General features: G+C 47.7%; 1 protein-coding gene across 1 annotated transcript in view; it reads right to left on the minus strand.

Moving 5' to 3' along the window:
* Positions 1-679: 679 nt before the first annotated feature.
* RBM46 (RNA binding motif protein 46) overlaps positions 680-14,163 on the minus strand; it is a 38,859-nt gene continuing 25,375 nt past the window's right edge. The window contains exon 5 of the mRNA XM_073656547.1: positions 680-870. Coding sequence (XP_073512648.1) covers positions 680-870 — 191 coding nt within the window. The remainder of the gene's footprint in view (positions 871-14,163) is intronic.

Genomic DNA, 14,163 nt, shown 5'->3' on the forward strand with positions numbered 1-14,163 from the left:
TTTATTTTGTGCCTCCTTCAAAAATGTATTACTAGAAAGATCTAGGAAAATGTAAATGGAAATACACCTTCCATTATGAATGTCTCAAAATGTTTCACAGATTCTTGACTTTTCCAGCCTCATCTGCTCAGCCCATTCAGATCTTCTGTTGTACAGTTGTAGGTGTTCTGTATGTAGAGAACAAGCCCATATTTATAAAGGCATAAAAAAATGCATGAAATATTAGCCTGAGAAATAGGATCTATGGTACCCAGTAAAGGTAGAATAAATTCTGTATATTAGGAAACCTGCTCTTAAATTGCTAAGATTTTATTCACACTGGCGGCCAGAAGAGTATTGTATACTGGACTTTTCTGCTACCTAAAAAAAGTTAAAAATGAATAAAAAACAGAAACCTGACAAACCTATAAGTCAATTGAATCTATCAAGATTTCTTACAAAACAGTACAGTCCTATACACCAAGGATCCTTTAAAAAAGAATCCATGATACCAATATGAATAAAAACATAAAACAGAAATCTGGAGATCTTGTAGCATTAACCTACACGTGCAGATATGAACACAACAGTGTAATTAAGACCACTTAAAGCTCAAACATTGCTGATGAATACAAGTTAAAAGAACCAAAAATAAATGATATCAACAAAGACATGAAAACATAAGAAATGTATAACTGATCTAGAAATAGGAAGGCTGATTAGGGAGAAAAAGTCCTTGCTCCATGTGGCTTCCATTTGTGACGGGCAATGTCGGTGACACTGAGTAGCTTGGGTAAGAATAAGCCCTAGACGTGAGCGATGACAAGCTTGATGATACAGATGACTGAGCACCGCTGACAGACATCAGAGAATTGTGATGAAAGTTGTAGCCTGAAACCATGAAAAGAAATAAAAACAAAAAGAATAAAAACAATGATTTAAATAAAGAAAGTATAATGACTAAACAATAAGGGCAACAAGATAGTGAGGTTATACACTGCTCAAAAAAATAAAGGGAACACTTATACAACAGAATATAACTCCAAGTGAATCAAACTTCTGTGAAATCAAACTGTCCACTTAGGAAGCAACACTGATTGACAATCAATTTCACATGCTGTTGTGCAAATGGAATAGACAATAGATAGAAATTATTGGCAATTATCAAGACACCCTCAATAAAGGAGTGGTTCTGCAGGTGGGGACCACAGACCACATCTCAGTACCAATGCTTTCTGGCTGATGTTTTGGTCACTTTTGAATGTTGGTTGTGCTTTCACACTCGTGGTAGCATGAGACGGACTCTACAACCCACAGAAGTTGCTCAGGTAGTGCAGCTCATCCAGGATGGCACATCAATGTGAGCTGTGGCAAGAAGGTTTGCTGTGTCTGTCAGCGTAGTGTCCAGAGGCTGGAAGCGCTACCAGGAGACAGGCCAGTACACCAGGAGACATGGAGGGGGCCGTAGGAGGGCAACAACCCAGCAGCAGGACCACTACCTCCGCCTTTGTGCAAGGAGGAACAGGAGGAGCACTGCCAGAGCCCTGCAAAATGCCACAAATGTGCATGTGTCTGCACAAACGGTTAGAAACCGACTCCATGAGGGTGGTATGAGGGCCCAACGTCCACAGATGGGGGTTGAGCTCACAGCCCAACACCGTGCAGGACGCTTGGCATTTGCCACAGAACACCAGGATTGGCAACGTCGACACTGGCACCCTGAGCTCTTCACAGATGAAAGCAGGTTCACACTGAGCACATGGGACAGACATGACAGAGTCTGGAGACACCGTGAGAGCGATCTGCTGCCTGCAACATCCTTCAGCATGACCGGTTTGGCAGTGGGTCAGTAATGGTGTGGGGTGGCATTTCTTTGGAGGGCCGCACAGCCCTCCATGTGCTCGCCAGAGGTGGCCTAACTGCCAATAGGTACTGAGATGAGATCCTCAGACCCCTTGTGAGACCATATGCTGGTGCGGTTGGCCCGGAGTTCCTCCTAATGCAGGACAATGCCAGACCTCATGTGGCTAGAGTGTGTCAGCAGTTCCTGCAAGATGAAGGCATTGAAGCTATGGACTGGCCCGCCCGTTCCCAAGACCTGAATCCAATTGAGCACATCTGGGACATCATGTCTCGTTCCATCCACCAACGTCAAGTTGCACCACAGACTGTCCAGGAGTTGGCGGATGCTTTAGTCCAAGCATGGGAGGAGATCCCACAGGAGACCATCCGCAATCTTATCAGGAGCATGCCCAGGCCTTGTAGGGAGTTCATACAGGCACGTGGAGGCCGCACACAATACTGAGCCTCATTTTGACTTGTTTTAAGGACATTACATCAAAGTTGGATCAGCCTGTAGTGTGTTTTTCCACTTTAATTTTGGGGGGTGACTCCAGATCCAGGCCTCCATTGGTTAATAAATTTGATTTCCATAGATGATTTTTGTGTGATTTTGTCGTCAGCACATTCAACTTTGTACAGAACAAAGTATTCAATGAGAATATTTCATTCATACAGATCTAGGATGTGTTATTTGAGTGTTCCCTTTATTTTTTTGAGCAGTGTATAATTTCTGCCTTATTTAGTTTAAGAAAGCAGTGATATATTAGATGAGTCTATACATTGATTAAATGTAGTTATAAAACTTCCTGGCTATACAGACTGTGTGTATTCCTGCTAGTACGAACTCACATGACAAAATCTATCACAAGCAGGAGGCAGAGCAGATAGGCTGATGCTGCATTACATAGAATAACACCGAGACCGCAATGCGAGTTAAGAGGCAGCAGTTCTGTCACTTATCCATCAATTGCTGTCATTATGTAGGAGCAAACACAATGTGATGCAACTCCTGCCCCCTCTGCAAAGCACCACAGGAAAATGTTATCTGCACATGGTAGACAACCCAAAAATTCAATGTAAAACTAAATGCAAAGTGATAGCAGGAGTGCCGCCTTAATAAGGTTGACTTAATAGAAAAAAAATACTGATGGAGACACCAGGAGAACATCAGTTATTGCACCTGTACTACTTTCATCACATACATTTAGGGTCTGTCTGCATGCCGCAGGGAACTGCAATGATGTGTTGTGTATTTTATGTTCTTTCTAGTAAATAGGACAGGGGTGGGGAAACTCCAGCCCGCGGGCCATTTATGGCCTGTGTAAGGCAGCACTAGTCATCATAGTGGGGGATACTCGCTTCGCTGCGACAATCAATGCACACGTGCAATGTCTTTCCGGTTTTTCCACAATGCTGCAGTTTATTACTTCATAAACCGCATATGACCGAGTCCAACTCAGTGGCACGCCGACACACATATATACAATATTCATGAGCCAAGTGACACACAAGCCCACTTGCTCCAGGTACAGCCTTCAGCAAGGTAATCATATAGCAATGTCCATAGCAATGTCCATATAACGTAGTGTATTACCTTTGCCGGGTTTAGCTGTCTCAGTCCATTACTCCGCCACCACTGTGGCTTTGCGGCTTCCCAGGTGGGGGTCTCTAGCCGTCGTTCCCTCAAAGGCCACTGACATCCACACAGGATCCAGGCTCTGCCTTTCAGGCACCAGGCTTCACTCGGCCTCACTAGGCCTCACACGGTCGGTGTCCCACACACACGGGAACAGGCCTTACGCCTCTCTCACAGAACACACCTGTCTCCCATCATGCAGGGTTTATATATGCATCCCGTGCACACACACACATACTGACAGGACCTTGTTGATGTCACAGTCATGTGATCAGACAGACATTCTGTGCGCGCAGGACCTGTGCTATGTCACAGTCATATGACCAGTCACCTGAGGGGGAAGGTACATGGTCAGGTAAAACACATCCTGGACCATTACCATAATGCCAGCAAGTCGCTGCATTACATATCCCCCCCCCTCTGTTCAAACTTGTGGGGTTGAACACATAATATACACAATCACTATAACCCCCAGCTCTGTTCAAACTTGTGGGGTTGAACACATAATATACACAATGACATTATAACCCCCAGTTCACATAGAGACCATGTACTTTACAATTGTGCTACTCAGCCCCTGGAACATTAGTCAACGACATTAGCCCATTCCTTAGGGACCTACCATTTGTCACTGTCACTGACTTAGTCAGGTCACCTTTCCGGGTCGTAACCTTGTCAGAGCTCCCCCGCTCCCAGCGGTCAGTTGTAACCTTGTCATGTCTCCCCCGCTCCCAGCGGTCAGTCGTAACCTTGTCAGGTCTCCCCCGCTCCCAGTCATACAGCGGTGTGACTCACATGCCCTGGTATCTAAGGTCCGGTTCGACTCCGTACTGTCCCGTCCTCTATTGGGTCGTTTGTATGGGCTGCTCAAACCTGAGTTACTGGAGGTCTCACTACCTCTAAACCCACGCCCACTACTCTCAGGACATCTTGAAAGGTCCCTAACTCCAGCTATAGCTGTTCTGTTATTTAAGGGGCCCTTTCTCTGTCTGGTTTCATAACTTCTAGACGGCTGCCCTCTTCTGCTACTCAGATGATGCTGTCTATCCACTCGCAGTCTAGCGAGATTCAACTGTTCTACCCCTCGCAGGTAGGTCACTCGGTACTTCAACAGCATGCGCATATATCCCAGGCTTTCTTCTGTTTCTACAGCGGAGAATGATACCATGCCGTCTTCGTCGGGTATCCAGTCCTGACAATCACGTGGACTGCTTACTTTCACCACCCCAGACTTCTTGACCATCATCTGCATGGCTTGACCATTTCTCCCAACAAGCTTCCTCACCAGAACATGAGGCACCCGGATGACCTCTTCACGCATACTGTGAGCTTTCCACATCAACTCCAGTTGTCTAACGGCTTGTTCCGTCTTCAACCGGAGAAACCGCTTTGTGCGAATACATCGCCAGTGCATGTCACTTAGGATAGCCACCCTCTTCACTGTGACTTCGGTCGTGGACAGGACCACCAGCTGTTTAGCTTCTGAGGTCAAGTACACCTTACAGGCTCCCACGGCCTTCTTAAACTCCTCATGCACGGACTCACTGGTGCATTCTTCCCTCAAATCCTCGGGCACATCTACGAGGCACTTGTACCAAGATGTTTCGGTCTCACCAGTGGTTTCCATACGATCAACCAGCTCAGGGTTCAGGGACAACTGACTTTCAGCTTCTTCCACCTTTACGCTTCCCCTGAGCTGACTCACAGCTACAAATTCACCAATTTTCGTCTTGACCACTTCCATCTCATATTTATCTGTGGTTAACACTCTCTTAGCTCTCCTCAGGCCCACCCTCTCTTGGTATAAGGGAGTGAGTGCAACGTGTTCGCCCTTTTCCTTCTCCAAGAAGGCCTCGTTCACTGAGTGATACTTTGTCCGGCTACTTTTGAGCCCGGAAACTTCTTCCTCTAGCTCCGCCACTCGCCTCTCAGTGGCCCGTCTCTGAAGCACCTCTTGCTTCCAATGGGTTTGCAGCGACTCCTTGATCTCGGCTCCTACATCCACCGAATCATCCGAGCTCACATCACTCGAGGAGGTGTCTGCTTCATACCTCCCATCACCAGCAGCCAACTCCTGGCCCTGGTCTGTGGCTTCTCTGATAGACTCCTCCATCTGCTTCTGCTCAGCCTCCATTTTGCTGAGCCTTTCCTTAAGGCACGTCTCTGCCCTCTGGAGATTATCACAGAACGTCTGCAGCTACTTCACCTGAGCTTCCAGACCTAAGGTCTTTCTGTGGAGATAACCATTTTCATTACGGGTGTCCTGCAGAGTGGTTTCAACCACTTGGCGTATGTGCTCTGCATCCACCTTATCATCCTCTAGTTTTCCTTTAACCCTGAGGAGATCCTCATAGTCTCTCTTGATTTGTTGCAGTTCCCTATTGAGCTTTTCACCATATTCCTTCTTGGAGTCACATAGCTCCCAGTTGAACTGATCGCGCAGTCGTTTTAGGCTTTGGTCACGTCCGGAAACTTCAACCTGCAGTGCCTCTTTTAAGGCAGACAGCTCTCTATCCCTCTGGTGTAGTCCCTCATCCAGCTTTTGCTTCACTTGTATCAGCTCTACGTGTACCAGGGAGAACCTATCTTTCAACTCGCACAGCTCATCTTCAAACTCCGCTTTGTCAAGTTCCAACTGAAAAACCTCGTCTTCATTTCTCTGGAACTTTTTCTTCCAATTGTTGACTTCCTTGCTGTTTTCCTCAAGTTCACGCTGCAAGTTCCTCACAACCTGGTTTATTTTCTGCCTTTCAGACTCCAGGTTCTGCTGGTCTGAGGACACGATCTCCAGGTTTCCACATAGTGGCTGCACGTCACTCTGACACTGCTGGCTGATAGGCTCCAGCTCTTGGTCACGACTGGCCGCCTCCTCTTCTGCCTCGGAAGGAGGATCCACCCCTGAAACAAAGGCACACAGTACTACATTTTCCTTATTTTCACTTTCAGCCAAGTCTACAGGAGCAACCTTTTTGTGGCCCTTGCGCCGTCTACGAGATGGGGACTTTCTCGCCTCGTCTAGCCCCTCCTGACTGACCTCTCCTTCTACTTTCGTAGTGTCACCGTCAGCTACGGGGTCTGTGTCACTCCCCATGGTGTTGTGGACTAACAGGTCACCTCCCACTTTGACGTCACCCCCTTCTACTGGAGCTACCCCGTTATCAACGGTCACATTGTCATTTTTAGGAGGTACCAACCCACCACCAGTAATTTTTTTTTATTTTCTATCCTCCACGCTGTTTTGAACAACCGCCCCTTTTTTAGTCTCCACCCCCTTTTTAACAACCACACCGGCAGGGGAATTTTTACAAGAAAAATCAACAATAGTCTTAGGGCTCAGTTCACAACAGCTCTTACCACCTCCCCGGACACTCTGGGACAACAAGGGCGCCCCCGGAGAGTTCAAGGAATGGTCCGCTGCCGCCTCTCTGTAACGGGCCAACAGCTCCTGCCATTCCGGCACCACGACCTCTTGTCGTTTCTCCCATACCTGCTGTTGTTTCTCAAATGCCTGCTGCGAGTCCTGTTGTTGTTTCTCAAATGCCTGCTGCGAGTCCTGTTGTTGTTTCTCCCATACCTGCTGTTGTTTCTCAAATGCCTGCTGCGAGTCCTGTTGTTGTTTCTCCCATACCTGCTGTTGTTTCTCAAATGCCTGCTGCGAGTCCTGTTGTTGTTTCTCCAATGCCTGCTGCTGCGACTCCCACAGGCATTTCAATCGCTCAACAGCTTCAGACTCATCTGCTGCTCCCTTCACAGCCATCATTATCTGCTCCTGCATTTCTTCAGGAAACTCCATTATGCCGAAGAGCGATTGCACACGGTCATCTAACTCCTTCTCCATTCCGTCTGGAGATACTGCACCATTCATGGCCATCACGGTACACACTAGACACTTTACACCGCTCTCCCCGAAAATTTTCGTGGCCCCGCCGAGCCACAGCAAAACCGGATTTGAGTACGACGACAACTTTCGCAACCCCGCCGAGTTGCAGCCAGATGCTTTAAACTTCGTGAGCCCCGCCGAGCCACAGCAAACCAGGTTTGAGTGCGACGACAATCTTCGCAACCCCACCGAGTTGCAGCCAGATGCTTTAATCCACACTCGTCGTCCTGTGCCGTTGCCCATATCAACCGGGTTGTCGTTGCCGCTAGCAACCGGGCTGCAGTTGCCCGCATTCTCGAACCATATGTAAGGCAGCACTAGTCATCATAGTGGGGGATACTCGCTTCGCTGCGACAATCAATGCACACGTGCAATGTCTTTCCGGTTTTTCCACAATGCTGCAGTTTATTACTTCATAAACCGCATATGACCGGGTCCAACTCAGTGGCACGCCGACACACATATATACAATATTCATGAGCCAAGTGACACACAGGCCCACTTGCTCCAGGTACAGCCTTCAGCAAGGTAATCATATAGCAATTTCCATAGCAATGTCCATATAACGTAGTGTATTACCTTTGCCGGGTTTAGCTGTCTCAGTCCATTACTCCGCCACCACTGTGGCTTTGCGGCTTCCCAGGTGGGGGTCTCTAGCCGTTGTTCCCTCAAAGGCCACTGACATCCACACAGGATCCAGGCTCTGCCTTTCAGGCACCAGGCTTCACTCGGCCTCACTAGGCCTCACATGGTCGGTGTCCCACACACACGGGAACAGGCCTTAGGCCTCTCTCACACAACACACCTGTCTCCCATCATGCAGGGTTTATATATGCATCCCGTGCACACACACAGATACTGACAGGACCTTGCTGATGTCACAGTCATGTGATCAGACAGACATTCTGTGCGCACAGGACCTGTGCTATGTCACAGTCATGTGACCAGTCACCTGAGGGGGAAGGTACATGGTCAGGTAAAACACATCCTGGACCATTACCGTAATGCCAGCAAGTCGCTGCATTACACCTGCAACATCATTTGCTCTGGCTCTTGGGAAGATTTCCGATGGGACACAGTCTTTGGGCCCCTGGCACTGATTTAACGTCTGCCGGCCCATTAATTCTTTTCCAAAAGTGCTATCACGCAGTGTTCACTACGCCTCAGTGTATGAATAATAGCCTGTTTCTCATGTGATCTATTTACATCAGTGTCCGCTATATGAAGTACACATCAGCCTCAGTGTTTACTATGGCATGTATAAACTAGCCTAAGTGTCTCCTATATGATGTACACACCAGCCTCACTGTGTCTCCTGTAATGTATGTACACCAGCCTCAGTGTCTACTATGTGCTGTATGTACACCAGCTTCAGTGTCTCCTGTGAAGTATGGACACCAGCCTTAGTGTCTCCTATATCATGTACACACCAGCCTCAGTATTTATGTGATGTATATACACCAGCCTCAGTGTCTCCCATGTGATGTACACACCAGCCTCAGTATCTATGTAATGTATACACCAGTACTGTGGAGTAGGAGTCGTGGAGTTGGTGTCCATTTTGGTGGAGTCGGGAGTGAGTGAGTATAAAATGGACGGACTTAACCTCCTAAAATATATAATAAATTGGGTACAGTAGTTCAATACAGGATGTGCTGAATATCTTTTCATAAGAATTTGGGAAAGTTCTGAAATGTCCTATGTATGTTCTATTCCTAATCTAAGGATCTAGGCTTTTAGTTGAGATGAACTTGTGCTGCACTTTATGTGCATGCTATGTAGTGAAGCTCCTCCACAGATCAGAGGAAAAAGGCACTGGGAAGGAATGCCAGCACTCATCTCAGAACTGCTAGAGTGAACAGGAAAACAGTCAAGTAAATAGTTTGATTATTGTATCATAATGGTGATGAAAAGCTTAATGCAAACATTTTACTACAGTAAATTTATCACTTAAACATGAGCCATGTATGAGGGAGTCGGAGTCAGGGAAATTGAAGAGTCAGAGTCGGAGGTTTCAATGTCTCCTATGTGATGTACCACCAGCCTCAGTGTCTACAATGTGATGTAAGGCAAAAATAGGGAAAGCCCTTGTTGTGTAAATCTGTGGATCTAGTTTCAATACTGCACTGCTCACCTGAGGAGGTTGTGCATAACAGACACAACACTGGAGAGGGAGCGAGTCCACTACAGATGGCTGCAGCTCTGACCGCTGGTTCCTAGGCGTGTACTGCAGGAACTGGAATGAACAGTTGAGAATAAGAAAAAAGTTGCAAGATATTCCAGGCGCTGCCAGTGAATGAAGGATGTCCAAAGTCAGGTAGATGAATAGTTTTTATTGTATTACGCGTTTCTGAGTTGATCCAATTCCTTGTGTGTGAGGAAGGAGTTGGATCAGCACCGAAAGACGTAATACAATAAAAACTCTATCCTGCAAGTTTTTTCTGATTCTCAAACATTCCTATGTGATGTATACACCAGCCTCAGTGTCTCTTATGTGATGTACAGTGGGGGAAATAAGTAATTGATCCCTTGCTGTTTTTGTAAGTTTGCCCACTGATAAAGACATGAACAGTCTATAATTTTAAGGGTAGGTTAATTTTAACATTGAGAGATAGAATATTCAAAAAAAAAATTAAAAAAATCACATTGTATAAATTAGATAATTTTTGTTGCATTTTGCAGTGAGAACTAAGTATTTGATCCCTCTGCCAAACAACACTTAATACTTGGTGGCAAAACCCTTGTTGGCAAGCACAGCAGTCAGACGTTTTTTGTAGTTGATGATGATGTTTGCGGACATGTCAGGAGGAATTTTGGTCCACTCCTCTTTGCAGATCATCTCTAAATCATTAAGATTTTGAGGCTCTCGCTTGGCAACTCGGAGCTTCAACTCTCTCTATAAGTTTTCTATGGGATTAAGGTCTGGAGACTGGCTAGGCCACTCCATCACCTTACTGTGCTTCTTTTTGAGCCACTCTTTTGTTGCCTTTGCTGTTTTGGGTCATTGTTTTGCTGGAAGACCCAGCCACGACCCATCTTCAATGCTCTTACTGAGGGAAGGAGGTTGTTGGCCAAAATCTCGCGATACATGATCCCATCCATCTTCCCTTCAGTACGGTGCAGTAGTCATGTCCCCTTTGCTGAAAAGCACCCCGAAAGTATAATGTTTCCCCCACCATGCTTCACGGTTGGAACGATGTTCTTAGGATTGTACTCATCCTTCTTCTTCCTCCAAACACAGCGAGTTGAGTTAATGCCAAAGAGCTCAATTTTTGTCTCATCTGACCACAGCACCTTCTCCCAATAACTCACAGAATAATCCAGGTGTTCATTGGCAAACTTCAGACAGGCCTGCACATGTGCCTTCTTGAGCAGGGGGACCTTGCGGGCACTGCAGGATTTTAAACCTTTAAGGAGTAATGTGTTACCAATGGTTTTCTTGGTGACTGTGGTCCCAGCTGCCTTGAGATCATTAACAAGTCCCCCCCCGTGTAGTTTTAGGCTGATCTCTCACCTTCCTCATGATCAAGGATACCCCACGAGGTGAGATTTTGCATGGTGCCCCAGACTGATGTCGATTGACAGTCATTTTGTATTTCTTCAATTTTCTTACTATTGCACCAACAGTTGTCTCCTTCTCATCCAGTGTCTCACTTATGGTTTTTTAGACCATTCCAGCTTTGTGCACGTCTATGATCTTGTCCCTGACATCCTTAGAAAGCAAGTTGTAGAGGTCAGAGTCTGACTGATTAATTCAGTCTGTGGACAGGAGTCTTTTATACAGGTGACTATGTAAGACAGCTGTCTTTAAGGCAGGTAACGAGTTGATTAGGAGTGTCAAACTGGTCTGTAGGAGTCAGACTTCATAATAGTTTGTAGGGGATCAAATACTTATTTCTCACGACAAAATGCAAAAAAAAATGTATCTAATTTATACAAAGTGATTTTCTTGATTTTTTTGGGATATTCTATCTCTCAATGTTAAAATTAACTTACCCTTAAAGTTATAGACTGTTCATGTCTTTGTCAGTGGGCAAACTTAAAAAAACATCAAGGGATCAAATACTTATTTCCCCCACTGTATACATACCAGTCTCAGTGTCTCCTATGTGATGTATATACAGCAGTCTCAGTATATATTTTGATAGAGCAGACATTTCTGAACGCAGCGATTCCAAATATATGTATTTTTTTGTTTTATTTTCAATGGGGCAAAAGGTGGGTGATTTGAACTTTTGTGGGTTTTTTTTATTATTTTTATATTTTTAAAAATATCGTCTGTGCTAGACCTGGACAAAGTGCAAGAGACCAAAGGGATGAAACAGTGACCCACAGCCCGCACCATGCCCTCCTCCCACGTCCATCCGCCGCTCACTGTTGCCGCTCTTCGCATCCTCTGGATGCAGACAGCAGTGAATATATTGGTGGAGGAGGGGCCACCGGCGATGACGTCATTTCATCACATCAGCTGTGTACTGTCGAGAGCCAGTGCACAGGAGAAAGGAGCAGAGCGCCAAGAGAATGGGAACAAGGTGAGTATGTTTTGTTGTTTTTTTCCATAATTATGGGATGTTTTAAGTACATAAGAGGATATGAGGGGCTAATTCTGTATATGCGAGGCTATGTGGGGCGCACGCTGTATATGGGAGGCTATGTGGGGCTCACACTGTATATGGGAGGCTATGTGGGGCTCACAGTACAAATTGGAGCAGAATTAATTTCAGCCTATTGGTTCGGCCCTCCACAACAGTTACGGTCTCCAATGTGACCCCTCGGGAACATTAATTACCCACCCCTTGCCTGTGCTATTCATAGCAGTACTTCAGCACTGCTATTTATAGAAGAAATCACGATCTCCTATGAACACAGGCCACAAGTAAATACTGTATATGTCATATGTCGTGAAGGGGTTAATATAACCCATAATCTGTATAAATCCATTGAGAAACAACCTGAAATCATTTTAAGGGGAAAATACCAAAACTAAAATAAGGTGGTTGCTGTAGCATCGGCGTCTCTGCCTCCTGCTGGGCAGAGACGCCATTCCCCTCACCGCCGTGGTCCTGGTCCGGCGTCTTCCTGCTCTCCTGCTGCTATGGCGCGCTCCACGCGCAGCTTCCCGGGCACTGTGCTTAGAGCACGCACGCTCCCTCCCTCTTAAAGAGTCCCCGGCCAATGGTTGTTGTTCCGTGTGCTACCACTTGCTTCAGCGCTCAGGTCCCGCTGCCTGTCAGTCTTGCCCGCTAGTCTGTCTAACAGTCCAGCCCGCCAGTCTGTCTAATAGTTCTGCCCGCCAGTCTGCCACTTACCTGCCCAGCCTGCCTACCTGGAGCACCTGCCAGTTACCTGCAATGCCCGCCAGCCTGCCTACCTGGAGCACCTGCCAGTTACCTGCCGTGCCCGCCAGCCTGCCTACCCGGAGCACCTGCCAGTTACCTGCCGTGCCCGCCAGCCTGTCAACCCGGAGCACCTGCCAAGTAATCTGTCGCGCCCGCCAGCTTGCCTACCCGCAGCACCTGCCAAGTAACCTGTCGCGCCCGCCAGCTTACCTACCCGGAGCACCAGTCTGGTTATCCACCGTACCTGCCTGCTTGCCTACCTGGAGTGCCTGTCTATCAGCCGTACCTGCCTGCTTATCTACCCGGACCACCCGCCAGCCTGTCTGCCGTGCTCATCCGCTGTAGCGGTCAGCTCCTGTCATCTGACCCATGGGAGTCGCCTGCTCTCACACAAGGTCAGTCCCAGAGTGGCACCTGGTTCACCAGCCCGGTCCCTCCCTGGTTCACGGAGTCGACTAAGCCGCCGTGTGACCTGGGTCAGGCCAAGTAGGCACTTAGTCATGCCCCTCTGGTCCCTCCTTGCACTGAAGCACAGAGGTTCCACCACCCGGACCCGTAACAGTTTGCACAGGCCATGGAACCCAGTGGCCCCCAGGCTCCGTCGCTCTCTGACCTGTACCAGGAGGTCTCACGTCAGAGATCCCAATAGGAAACCATCCTGTCCTATCTGTGGACTGTCAACTCCCGCCTGGACACGCTGTCCACCCCGTCTGTGTCCGTCTCTAGCCGAGCAGCACCCGCTCCAGCGGCACCTCAACCCAGTGGCACTGTGGCACCCGGTTTTAGACCCCGGCTCTCTGCGCCTCCACGTTTTGGTGGTGACCCCGTCTTATGTCGGGGCTTCATAAATCAGTGCACGCTGCACTTTGAACTCCTGGCACACCAGTTCACCTCCAACCGAGCCAAGGTGGCGTTCATCATGTCTCACTTCACCAGGGAGGCATTGGCATGGCTAAACTCTCTGTGGGAGAGTGGGGATCTTCTGGCTTTCCTTGCTGCCTTCCGGAAGGTTTTCGATGAGCCCGGACATAAATCTTCTACTGCCTCCTCACTTCTCCGTCTCCGCCAAGGGAGTCTCACTGTGGGCCAGTATGCCATAAGTTTCCGAACCCTCGCATCTGAACTTGCCTGGAACAACGAGGCCCTGGTGTCCACCTTTTGGGAGGGTCTTTCTGGACGGATCAAGGATGAGCTAGCCGGTCGTGACATCCCTTCCACCCTGGACGATCTGGTGTCATTAGCAACCTGGATTGACATCCGTTTTCTGGAACGTGCTAAGGAGACTACCCGGTAGAGAAGATTTCCGCGTCTCTCTCCAACATTCCAAAGGCCAGCCTCGCAACCAGCAATTCCCCAGGCATGTTCGCCTGAGCCTATGCAAATTGACCAAACCAAGATGGTCAAGTCTCACCAGGAGATGAGCCGAGCCGAGGGGAGTTGCTTCTACTGTGGCAGTATAGAGTATCTGATCCGTTCCGGCCCAGTGA

Source organism: Phyllobates terribilis, unplaced genomic scaffold (genome assembly GCF_046119375.1).
Source record: "Phyllobates terribilis strain yellow unplaced genomic scaffold, ASM4611937v1 Scaffold_1__5_contigs__length_1240528914, whole genome shotgun sequence".
NCBI lineage: Eukaryota > Metazoa > Chordata > Amphibia > Anura > Dendrobatidae > Phyllobates > Phyllobates terribilis.